Below are 12,386 nucleotides of genomic sequence, written 5' to 3'. Positions count from 1 at the left end.
CCGGGGGGTCTACTTGCAGAAAGTGGCAGTCTGGGTTCGATTTCATTGGTGAGGAACAGGGATTGCTCGGCATGGTTGTCGGGTGGGCACGTGGAGAGATTGACGAATTTCCTCTTGGAGACAGAGATGGATTGGAAAATAAGAAGAACAAATCAGGATCTGGAGATGGGGAGGCTCCTTTCTCCCCCTTTGAAAATAGAGGAGGGGCATGTTAGGCTTAGATGTAACGGGGCCGTTGGGTAGAGGTTGACCATTGGCTACGGGGTATTTAGACCCAAGGTTGGGGAGACTGGCACAATGCCGCGGCAGTGATTTCATGACGTGCGGCTGAAGGGCCGGAATTAGACCTCTGATGATGACATGGTGTATGGTGTACGGGACGAGAGGTGGTTGTTTCTCGTTTCTCGTTTGGCCGAGGGCCGCGCAGGTCGCAGGTCGCAGGTCAGCGGGCCCCCCCCCGCGCGATGAGTGAGAAGCAAAGCACCGATGGAGGGGTGGTCCGAGGATGATTTCACGGAAGTGGATGTTGGAGGTTTTGCAACTTCACGCCGAGAGGGAGGTAAGTGCCAGGATCTTGGCGAAGTAAGGTAACGATGAGGAGGGTTTCTTGGAAGGGGTAGAGAGGGGAGGAACATTGGTCGCTGGCTGCGATTGATGTGATTTACGAGAATATTGGTTGACGAGGAGAAGGAGGGGTAACCCGTCCGATGTTTTCGTAAAAGGGATGACAAGTGACGTTTACGGTGTATGAGAAAGCGAGTTTTTTTTTGGGGGACGGGGCTTCGATGGGCTAGCCTGGACTTTGAAGCTCGTCAGGATCGGTGCATATCGGGGACCCGGCGAGCTTGCAAAGTCCTGGGGGCGGGGGAACGGGGTGGTTTCGGGGGTGTTGTTGCTTTGGCGGGACCGTCGGCATGTTGTGAGAGTTTGAAGAATTACTGTGATGGTGGGAGATGAAGTCATCTCGTGATGTCCATCTGTTTCTGTCGGATGAATCGGTGGCGGGGAGGGGGGTTTCTGAAAATGTGGCGATGGTGGTGCTAGTACGTTGTGGAATCGACTGGTTTTTTCGTCGCGGGGTAGAGGAGCGATTTCCTGGCGGGCGTTTGGCTGGGCGAAACAAAGTTGGTGATGTTCGCGTGGGGAGGGGTTGAGAGGGAGGGAGGGATGGATGGATGGATGCTGACGCAGGCAACAGCTGATGATGAGCGGGGAGTAGGCACCGTAGAATTCGAGAAGCTAGTAGTCGGGATAGTAGAAGAAGAAGGGAAAAAAAGCAGGTTTTGGCGGGTTGTTTGATGGTTTCGTGTGGTTGCTATCAAAATGGCAGGATGATGGGATGAGGCTCTCGGCTCACTCGCTTTACACTACCTTGCCTCTGAGCTGCTGTGCATGAACTGAAGGGGAAGGGGGGAGAGTTGAAGTGACGTGCTTCAGAGTTTTGGTGTACCACACCACCGGGAGGAGGTGAGAAGTTCTAGTGTACTGCGTAAGGTAGGTAGGAAAGAGAAGTTGGACGTGGTTAATTACTAAGAACTTCAGATGAAGGCGAGGCGCAGTCGCGGGGAAAGCTGCCGGTGGGTGGTGGTGGTGGTGGTGGGAGCGAAGTTTAAGGCAAGCTAAGGTAGTTGGAGATTCGTTTTCTCGATCCGATGTGATGTGTGAGTTGTCTGACTGACAAGATCTTGGCAAGCTGTTTGAGCCAAGAAGGAAGTACACCGCGGCGAAAGAGAATGAGAAGGCGATGCTGGTGTATACTGTTTACACGAGGATTAGAATAGTGGTGGAATTAGTCTTGATCTCGATCGCGATACGGTATGGGATGATGATGGGGTGTAGTTGAGATGATAACGTCATGAGATGTTCGAAAATGAGCCAAGATGAGGAGTTGTGGCTTTTGCGACGGATTCGAGGGAAACCTTCTTTTTTTTTTTTTTTTTTGCTGCCTGCTATCGACTCGGAGAATTTACAATTTTATAGTGTCCGTTTCTTGTCTCTTGGTGTTATTCTGGTGGTGTTTCTCATTTGGTCCTTGCTTACCTTGCCTAAATGGTGGTCCAGCGCAAATTGTATGTATCCTCGACAAGAATTGCTTCCAACGGTGACGGACAAGAAGAGTCCAATACGCCAAGCTCCTTGGCCCCGTTTCCAGTTGCCCCTCGTCACTGACCCTCCCGCTGTTTTCTCTTCCTACAGGCTACAGAGTACTCTATCTGTATGCAACTCGTCTCTTCTTTTTCATCGTCGCAATCTCGATGAATGACCTTGAGGTTGATCGACTGCCAAGCCTCATCGTCGCAGCCCGGCAACATGGTAAAAGGTGGAGTGAACGAAGGGAGCGGGGGCAATTTATCTCGAGCGGCATCTCGAGACGAGACGTTGTCACTGCGAAAAGGTTTGTTTTCCTGGAGTAGATTGGATTGGATTGCTTTTATTTTCCCGTGGCCCTACTACCACTACCACAAGTTGAAGTCCTGTTACGGCCAACCGTCAAGTAAATTGAGTGAAGCTTAACACATTCCCCACGTCCATTGAAGGCATCTTGGCATAGACATAACAGCGAAGAAATTAATTTACTTCCCGCCCGTCGCACTAGCGATTCCCTCTTTTGGCCACCCCCAATGATCCCGAAGCGTTCGGACTAAAGAGAAAGGCAAAAAAGGTAAGCGATGGTTGTACGATTTACTTTGCGGTGAGCAGTCCCGCCAAAGTTTGAAGATTGTTGTGCCATTGTTTGAGCGAAAGAAAGGGAACCCGCTTTACCCAAGCGGCTCTTTGTTGCATGTTCTTTCGACGTTGACGATCCTCGTTTACGTGTTTACCGTGACGAACGTCGGAAATGCCACCCCCCGTTCTTCTGTTCCAGCGTTCCGCAAAGAACAAAGGAGTTCGCCGTTACTGGCGGCCACGCCTCCCACGAGTTCGCCATCGCCGGCTCCCACATTGGAAACGGTCTACTCCACCCCTATTCTAGTGTCCACCCAGCAGGCTGGCCTCGCCGAAGCGTTGGGTGAGGTAAGACCATAAGAGAGAGGCGGCGAGGGTAAAGAGAAAGAAAGAGATGCCATGCGGTGCCACGCGCCATGCCACGCCACGCAGTAATCTATTTTTGCGACGCTGGCGAGAACGGCGGGCCCGCGCAAGGTTCAAGCAGAAGATCCACCTGGCACCATGGGATCCTTGAGATGGGATGGGAAAATCATGGGATAGGTGATGGCCCATGGATCATAGGGAGCAGCACAGGAAGACCCCCCACAATCATCATGCACGTACACCCCTGCACTGGCACACAGCGCCCACCCACGTCGATCCAAAAGTCGATCCCCGCGCTCCGCTAGAATGACACATGATTGGTCTGTTGCGTCCGGACGGCCAGTGACAGATTGCTCAAAATAGCAGCGTAGCCGCCCAGAGGGACGGGACAAGGTGACGCTAGAGCAGTGATGCAGCTGGGGGAAATTCTACGATTGGACGAAGGTATTGAAATCATGAATTTCACACCAGAAGCTCAAGAAGCAGGCCGGACAGACGGCTGGTTTTTTTTTCTTTCTCTCTCTCTCGTTCAAATGACTGTTGTCCGGGGGAAAAACGCATGCGCTCGCAGCGGTGCATCTGATCTGGGCTGCATCTTGGGTCCGGAGAATAAGGCAGCATTCGGAATGGTTGATTCGCTCTTTCAACTCTCCAATCTGGTTTATTTCTGGAATTCTTATTTCTCGTTCTTCATTTTTAGGTACGGGGACGCGGTCATGTCGTGTGATGGAAGTGCAGTAGCTTCCATTGAGGCAACTCCGTTTCTGCACTCAACTTATTTGCCTTGTCGACTCTCGATTTAGAACTTGACTGAGAAAATGAGACTCCATCTCAACCACTCCAGTCTTATCGCCCAGGCAAGGTAAGGTAGTGAGGCAGCTCACCGGGCGGCATGAAGTCGTACGCGTAGGTCATCAGGTAGTTCGAGCTTAGCTCACCTCACCTATCGGGGACAACGGCCGACGGCTTTCTCAACTTGAACGGCCTGCCCTCACAATAATTAGTATGCCTCGGGTTATGGTGCTAGGTCAAGGGTCGAGAACGCGTGGTATGGCTGGCGGCTCGTTTGATGACGGGCTGAGATAGATGACAGGCGGGGGCCCTCTCGGTTGCTGTTTCCAGGTTTCCCCACCGCTCTCTTTCTTCTACTGTGTACGTACTTCTCTTTCGCAGGTCTTCACTCGCGTCTCCCACATTCCTTGGCAGAAAGCTCGTTGTCGCCTTCGCGTTGATGTCACTCCATGTCCGGGTTCTAGGTAGGTACCTGTGTGGAGGGGACGGGAAGGGCATGATGGAAAGGTGGTGCTGCGTGCATGGTATGCAAACTAAAGACGAGAAAACGAGGAAGATCATGAAACAAATCCTCGCTCGCCTATCCATAGCTCCCCTTTTACGCTGGTCTCTTGGCCGCCGTCCGCCCTCCCCTTTGGGAACCCCTGCTTCTTCCGTAGGTGTAGGTACCCCCTACCATGACCATGACCATGACCAAAAAGCCAGAGCCACGATACGCACGCGGCGCACCACGTCGTCCAACATTGTCATCTAGAAGAGACGGGTTTCATCTTTCTTTGGCGCTGAATGAGTAGCCCACGCACCTTACGTAGTCGACGGTAGAGTTTCCCTTGTCACATACGCCACGCCACGCCACGCCAAACCTTTTTTTATCCCACTTTTTTCGATCTACCTCTTCCATGTCTCCCATCATCGTGACCGCCGTAGTATTGTAGGTTTTCCATGCCCCTTTCTCACCACATCTCTATGCGACGGGTACCTCATGTGATAGCCATTGTGGTGTGCATTTCCAAGGTACCTCACCAGCCGGCATCTGCGGGGGGAGGAAAAGAGACGACCCATGTCCAAGGTACCTATTCGTAAGTGCCAGTGGGGTCAACGTCCGAGGTATCTCATCCACACCTCGTGTACAAAGTACATCGGCAGATAGCTGCTTTCCCCTTCGGGACTATGGGGGGACTTACACCAGAGGAGGAGGAGGCGGCGGCGGCGGCCACACGCCCACCTCATTCTTCCTCTTTACCCATAAGGCTGTTTTGAGTTGTATCGCAGCAGCAACAAGACGGGCTTACAAGGGGGGGTTCCTCCTGCATACGAGTGTGCTCTTCTGCGTCTTGTTTCAGATTTTTTTGGGTAAACCCTTTTAACCCTTTTTGGGGGGGTGATACATGCAGATTGCCAACACGCCGGTTTTGTTGATTGATATAACATCATCCATCCTCCCCCCTCCTCCAAGATGTAGAAGATTGTTCAGCAGTAGTATTTTGGTGTTTGTGTTTTCTCAACATTCGCGCAAATCTAAGCCTGGCGCTCAGTGTCTCCTTATCACACTCTCTTCGAATAGTTCCTTTTTAAACTTGTAACTTTCATCGACCTGGCGTCACCTATTTCGGCTTTCTACTACTACTTTGTTCCGATCGACAACGGAAGAAAATTCATAACAAAAACCCACAACAACGCAATGGATCTCAAGAGTCGCATCTCGTCGCCTCTGGAGGCCGGCACCTCCATTCTCGATGTCCAGCACTTGCCGCCCCATCTCAACGAGGCTCTCGAGTACGCCTCCAAGCGCCTCGCCAGAAAGGCTCTTCACGTCACCCTCGTCGTCGCCCGCCGCGAGTACCAGCTCCCCACCCTCCTCCCTTCCTCCGCCGCCTCTTCGGCGTGCTCCTCGGTCCTCTCCTCGCCGACAATGTCGCCCGTCCCGGGCTCGGCATCCAGCACCTCCTCAGTCTCGTCGTCGTCCTCCCGCTTCAACTTCTCTACAAAATCGCCTGTCTCCTCCTTCAAGAAGCTCGTCCGCACAAACACCGGCTCCAGCGTCTCTTCCGTCTCCTCCGTCTCATCGGCCGGCAGCAACGCCCCCGAGAGCTTCGTCTTCACGCCCTCGTTCCTCATGGACACCAACGGCCCGAGGCTGAGGTGGCCTCTGTCGCCCGGCATCCCCCTCTCGCCGCCGCCCATGACGCCCTCGACGGCGTCTTCCACCATCACCGACGCCTCCGGCCCCATGTCGCCCAATCCCTTTGGTATCCGTCTCATCCACGCCGATCTGCTCACCGACAAGCAAGAGAGGACTCTGCGCCAGACCATTGATCGGGCAGAGAGGAAGTTCCGCATTGGGTACGTTCTTTTACTCCATGAAACTCCAACCCAGCCCACTAACACATCCTTCCCTCCAGAACTGAATGGCTTCCCCCGGTAGTAGACGGCTCCGCCTGCGGCCTCACAAGCAGCCTCATCCGCCGCTCCATCGTCCAAAACGAAGTCCTCTTCGCCTCAGAGGGCCTTACACTCGTCTCCCTCGACCGCCTCTACACATTCAAGGCCGCCCTCTCAAGCTACTCCCGCACAAACGCCCCTCTCCGCCTCGAAGACGCCGTCGACGAGCTCCGCCGTCTCGTCCTCTCCCGCGCCGGCAACAAGGTCGCAAAGGCGGACATCCTCCGCTCCTACGACTGGCTCAGCGTCACCGACGTCGCGCTCGCGGACGTCGACAAGATGTACCGCAGGGCCTACGGCGGCCCGGACAGGGTAGGCGCCATCGAGGGCGTCGGCGCCGCGGCGCAGGTGGCGAGGACGGTGAGGGAACTCGAGCGCGAGGTCGACGAGACGCTGGCTGGCACGGTAGCCGCAACGGACGACTTCATCCGCATCGCCAAGCCGCCTTCGCCGCCAAAGGGCCCCGTCCTGAAGCTGCAGACAAACTTTGACGTCCGCAACATGGTGGCTGCGCCGATGGAGGTCGCGGAGGAGGACGAGGACCTCACGGCCCGCCCGGAGCGTCAGCCGCCTGTGTCCATCTGGAGCCCCGTCTCCATCGCCGAGGTCCTGCACGAGGACCGTCGCAGCCAGTCAGGCCCGATGACGCCCAACGGCTACGATGATATCTCACCGATCACCCGCGGCGAGTGGGGTTTCCTCATGGGACCTGCCGGTGTGGGCGGCGGTCGCACTGCCCCTGTCATGACTTGCTGAGCGGCAATTTTGTCCGTTTTCTTGCTGCATTTGAATTATGTGAAAAAGACGTAGGAGCGGTTTGGTGCATTCTTCTGTGTGTGTGTAAGATAGTTTTTTTTTTTTTTCTTCAAAGTGTAACGACCTTTACGAGTACATTTTTTCTTCTGGGGATACCAAGTCGGGGCGATGCCAGACATCATGTAAATTACCTGCATTAAAATGGCAAAAAGGGCAAAAGCCCCTCAAGTTCAATCAAGAACACGAACATTTCTCGTCCATAAAATCTTTCATCATTTCGGGTATCATACTTGCGTCTCTTCTCTCTACCATCCATAGCGACTCGACGCCTCCTTCCTGTTGCTCTTCCCCTTGGCGAAGCTGTCCTCGAGAGCCTCGCGCTGGTTCTGCACCTGGTTAACGAGCTGCTGCAGGCTGTGCTTGCCCGGCGCGATGGCCCGCACGGGGTTGTGGATCTGCTGCTGACCCGCGGCGCGGATCTCCTCGTTGTGCCTGTACTCCTGGTCCGTGTTGAAGTTGATGACCCTCGACGCCGTCTGTGGCGCGGCACCGACGTTGCCGCCCTTTTGCCGGCCGAATAGCTCGCGCCTGGCTGCCGCTGAGAGGTTGAGGTCGTTGGCAATGGTGTCGAGGGAGTCTGACGTGTTGGGCGCCGTCGTTGGGGCCGTGAAGTGTGCTTGCGCTGCGTAGTCTGCGTAGCCGTTGTCCGCTGCTGCCGGCTGATCTGTTTCGAAGAGAGGTTCGTATGCGCCGCTGGTCCCTGCCGTCGTGGTGTCTGTAGATGTCTCTTCAGTCTCGATGGAGAACAGGGAAACCTTCTTCGGCGCTGGTGCCGGTGCGGGAGCGGGTGCCGCCTCTGGCTGGATAGTCGCAGTCGATGCGGGTTTTAGTGTCGTAGCTCCTGGGGGAATAGAGTTCACTGTCTTCTTCTTGGGCTTCCTGGCCACGGAGAGAGGCTTGAACATCATTGGCTTTCCCACCAGCTTGACCTCATCCGCAGGCTTCATCCCCTCTGGTATCGACGGTTGCGCTTGGCTTTTGGGCGGGGGCAGACTGAGCCCGCCGGCGCCGGAGCCTGGCAGCCCATCCGTATCTGATCCTCCTCTTTCTCTGCTGAATCCAGGTTCAGCCCCTGTTTTGAGTTGGAACGCCGGCCGCGACGAAGTGTTGCTGCCGCTGCTTTGCGCCGAAGCAGCCGCCTTTACAGCAGCATTCTTGGGAGCTGGGAGGAAAGAGTTGAAGCCGCTGAATCGACCACCCCCGTTTCCTGTGCGCGCGCGCTTCGCTGGAGGTTCGTCGTGAGGGAGCGAACCCTTCGAGGCTTCGGTTTGTGTTGATGGCAGACTGACGACGATCTTGCCTGGGTTCGATCGGTCGACGACTTTTTGGAATGGCTTCTTGCCCGTGGCAGTGGACGTTGACTTGGAGACGGTTGGCTTGACAGGTGCCTCGTCCTCTGATCCTGATGATTCTGAGTAGTCGACCAAGCCCATCTTCGCTAAAGCTTAAGTCGTTTCGGTGGATATGGATTCGAGGTAACAAAAATGCGTTGATCGCAAAGTGAAGTGCTGAAGGTCAACAAGGTGCAAAGTGCAGCACTGCAAGGCTGGTCGCCTAGTCCAGGACCGTGCGTCATTGTCGTGCACGAGCCACATCTTCAACACTGCTGTTTCACAAGGCTGAGGGAGGTACGACTGCATCTCGCAGCTACCCCTCGGCGGCCAGTTGCTTCCTTCTCCTCACATTTCCCACCAAACTTCCTTTGCCATTCTGTGAGCTGAGCTCGCAATTATGTTCTTTTCCCGATCGCGGGCGTGGCTTCTTTCGATCTGACAGCCCATGGGATGATCTGTTGCTGACCATTTCCTTTCATTCCCCGTTGACCGGTAGCTGCCCATTATGTCGGTCATTCAGAACGAAGAGTAAGTGGACATTACATTCTACAGCAGAAAGGCTTTACTCATTGTTACTTGAACAGGCTAGTTGCTTATCAGCTACGCTGTGGATACCTCACTGAGATCGCCGATGGAGTCGGAGAGCGACTAATCACCCTTAATGAGGGGTTCATGAACTCTTCGGCTTTCAAGGCGGTCGCATGGCAAGCCAACCCCGATCTCGTCAAACGATGTTATTCCCCTCCGATTCCAACCGCGATTGCCTCCGAGTATTTCCAAGCGCCACGACAGGCTGGAGTAACCCTCGAAGATGAGCCCGACGAAGCTGGAATGTTGACCGGAGGAGGCACCGATACGCTTGGCCCGGGTCTTGCTACAAGAAGAAGGAGACGGCGGGAAAACTTGGAGGATGACGATAGTAGCGATCTGAGCGATGAGAGTGATGACGACGATGCTGGCCAGCGAGCGGCCCAGCAAATTAAGTTCGCCAAGATGCCCGTTCGATCGAGGGCCGGCTCCAGTCCGATTCAGTCATCGCAAATCAAGCAATCCCCAGCCATGTCTCCTCGCGCAGCCCCTGGCGCACGTCGAGGTTCGCAATCTGCGTTGGAAGTCGTCAAAGAAAGAGCACGGAGAGATACAGTGACCAGCAGTGAGGTTTCATCCGAAAACGAGTTTGACGCGTCAGGGTTCCATAAGCAGCGAGAGGCTGCCAGAGCTGCCGCCAAGTCAGTCAAGCTCCAGGCTAAGATTCTGGAGGAACCTAGCCTTGGAATCAAGCGCGTTGGCACGCAGTTGCTACCGGAGGAGGAAGAGGATGATTCCGACGGATCAGACATGTCTGGCGCCTACATCGAAAGTATCGACTCGGCCTCTATTCTGGATGCCGTTGAGAACCCGGAGCCTCCCCCGCACAAGCAAGTCGTGGGAACGCCTCCCCGAGAGTTCACGAGAACCTCGACTATTCGGAAGTCGCAAGCGCCACCTCGGATTCTGCAGGCTCTACCGCCGCCTCGTCCCATGAGCACGATTCGACCCATGAGCATGATCCAACCCAAGAGTCTGCTTTCTGCCGCTCTCAGGGCTAGAAAAACAAAGCCAAAGGTTCCTTTCGAGGGATTTGCAGCGCTTTCTGGCCAGGGCGAGAACAATCCCATTGCTGTTCGCATCTATGCTGCCTTCTCTGAAAGCCCTACCAAACCGTTTGAAGTTCCCATCAGACGTATGGTGCATCATGGCGAGGGTGGTGATCGGCCCGTTACTGTGGCAGATCTCATTGGCCTGGCACTCTGGAGATACAACGAGGAAAAACGACAGCCGCCTATACCTACCGATAAAGCCAACATCAACTGGTTCACGCTGAGAATGGTGGAAGAGGACGGAGAGGTCGATGATGACTTCCCGCCCTTTGAGCGCAATAAGGCCTTGACGTCTTTCACCACAGCAAATAACCGAGCTGCCGGAAGAATGCGAGCCAACTCCAAGACTTATGATAACTTTGGATTGGTCCAAGCGAGTCAATCCGAATACGCCGAAAACCAGAGCATCACTCCACAAGAGGAGGAAGAGCCGGCCGAGGAAGTTGACGAGGACTTGACTCCGCGCAATACTCCACAGCCGAATCTCAACTCATTCCTTCCCGTCGCCACAGAGCCGCGCCCGAACCCCGTCACGAATACTACGTATCGTCAACAGCATAGTATGTTCGCCGACGCACCTCAGGCGCCAGCCGCGGCGCCCAACACGAGCCGGGGTCAACAGAAGCTTTTGCGTGTACACCTCCACTCGACCGATGTGGCTCCCGGTCAGCTTGTCACCCTGGACACCACGACGGAGACGTACATGGCCGAGGTGCTGGACATGGTCTGCCGTAAGAGACAGCTGGACAAGGCCAATCATGTCCTCAAGATGCCTGGCGGAGGCCCCGTCATCTTGCTTGACACCAAGGTCGCGGCAATCGGTAGCTTGTCGGATCTAGAGCTGCATCGACGCCGCTTCGCTACAGATGGCCCACTCGCCATGACTGGATCCCCTGGCAGTGCTTCGCCGAAGCTTCTCCCCTTTGTGGGCGATCAGCCTGGTCGCAAGTCCAAGAAGCCGCATATCATGGGAAGTCACCCGCTGGCTCAAGAGGCCATCAAGCAGGCAGAGCTTACCAGTGCATATCACAAGGCTTGGGTCGTCTGGCGTTTGCGCACCGTCCGGATGATAACACAATCCGAAAAGCGATTCGAAATCGATGGAGAGTACGTGCACATCAAACCCACGACGAGAGATTCCAAAACGACCACGGCGCATATTTCTCAAGTAATTGGATGCAAGGTGTCTAGCAAGCACCCGAACCAGTTCAAGGTGAGTTGGCACGCACATTGCCCGGCGGTCTGCCGCATGGCGATCATAAGCTGACTAGAGACTTCAATAGCTGTTCATCTATCGGGACACCGAGAGTAAGCGCTACGACTTCGAAGCCAAGTCGGTGGAAGAAGCGCATGAGATCGTCAACGAACTTAAGAAGGGAGTTGCACAGGTTATGGGCTGAGCACCTCGAACACACTTCGCATGATCTGATGCATACGGGTTGCATCACGTCTGAGCTGTCTTGTTTCCGCCACAACACTACGCCACGTATACACCGCCACACACACCAACTGTCCAGTGACGTTGCGGAAGAAGCGGCCTGGAACATTTGGATGGGCTGAGTGAAGATCCACTCCAATTGCTGACTTCAACGGGAATTGGTTGGTCGGGATAAATCCGCCCTCCGTGCCGCATGCCGGACACGGTGATTACGCGTCACCGCCATTGGGGGGTGGCCACCCTCGCGCTGCTTAAGGTAGCGGTATTTTAGCAGGGGAAACTTGCTGTCACTGCGGACTCTTCGCCTTCTTCACCACTGGGGAACGAGAATTATGTAATATGTACCACGACCGGAGGAGCCAAAGAGACAAACAGAATTGGGCCCCTTGAGGTAGAAAATGTGGAAAGGGATGGAAATGGGGATGGTCAGTCTCTTTCTAGGTGTGGGGTACATGTCCAATTAAGGTTCGCATCCTGGCTTCTGCGTCATGCAGATCAATACGATTGGAGTCGCGGGCCGGGATGCTTGTCGCCGCGGTCGCGCTCCCTGCTTTGGTCGGGCTCGGCAAGGCTAGGCACATTTCGGTTATGAAGGGGAAGTCTGGTACACCTGAGGTCTGGACACAAGGCCAGGGAGAGAGGATGATGGCACGATGGATGAGCGAGATGAGGCAATCAGCGGCCAGGGAATTGGGAGAAGGGGGAGGGGATTGTCGGTACATGAGCTGATACCTTTTCCCTCCTCGCGGTAGGTATGATTCCCCCTTCTCCGGCCCTATCCTCTTCCTCTAATGCACTTCGAGTACCTTAGACTAAGCAATCAAGAGAACGTATTTCAAAAGAACTTGAAACGACGGAGAGGCGGCCGCGTCAAGGCTGACTGCCTCGTCA

General features: G+C 54.9%; 3 protein-coding genes across 3 annotated transcripts; 2 read left to right on the top strand and 1 right to left on the bottom strand.

Annotated features, from left to right (window-relative positions):
- Window positions 1-5,506: 5,506 nt before the first annotated feature.
- On the top strand, window positions 5,507-7,023 carry N0V96_007879 (uncharacterized protein; the record flags this gene model as incomplete). The annotated part of the gene is made up of 2 exons (XM_053196507.1): window positions 5,507-6,168; window positions 6,228-7,023. 2 exons carry the CDS (start codon window positions 5,507-5,509, stop codon window positions 7,021-7,023), a joined length of 1,458 nt encoding a protein of 485 aa, XP_053046158.1.
- Window positions 7,024-7,328: 305 nt separating this feature from the next.
- Window positions 7,329-8,516, bottom strand: N0V96_007878 (uncharacterized protein; the record flags this gene model as incomplete). Its single annotated transcript, XM_053196506.1, has 1 exon — window positions 7,329-8,516. One exon carries the CDS (start codon window positions 8,514-8,516, stop codon window positions 7,329-7,331), a length of 1,188 nt encoding a protein of 395 aa, XP_053046157.1.
- Window positions 8,517-8,922: 406 nt separating this feature from the next.
- AVO1 (Component of a membrane-bound complex containing the Tor2p kinase) lies at window positions 8,923-11,457 on the top strand (the record flags this gene model as incomplete). Its single annotated transcript, XM_053196505.2, has 3 exons — window positions 8,923-8,945; window positions 9,002-11,270; window positions 11,341-11,457. The coding sequence occupies 3 exons, from the start codon at window positions 8,923-8,925 to the stop codon at window positions 11,455-11,457; spliced, it is 2,409 nt and encodes an 802-aa protein (XP_053046156.1).
- Between the last annotated feature and the right edge of the window lie 929 nt (window positions 11,458-12,386).

This window comes from Colletotrichum fioriniae (assembly GCF_027942845.1).
Source record: "Colletotrichum fioriniae strain IMI 355084 chromosome Unknown scaffold_9, whole genome shotgun sequence".
NCBI lineage: Eukaryota > Fungi > Ascomycota > Sordariomycetes > Glomerellales > Glomerellaceae > Colletotrichum > Colletotrichum fioriniae.
The sequence above is the reverse complement of the archived record's forward strand: the minus strand, read 5'-3'. Positions and strand labels throughout refer to the sequence as shown.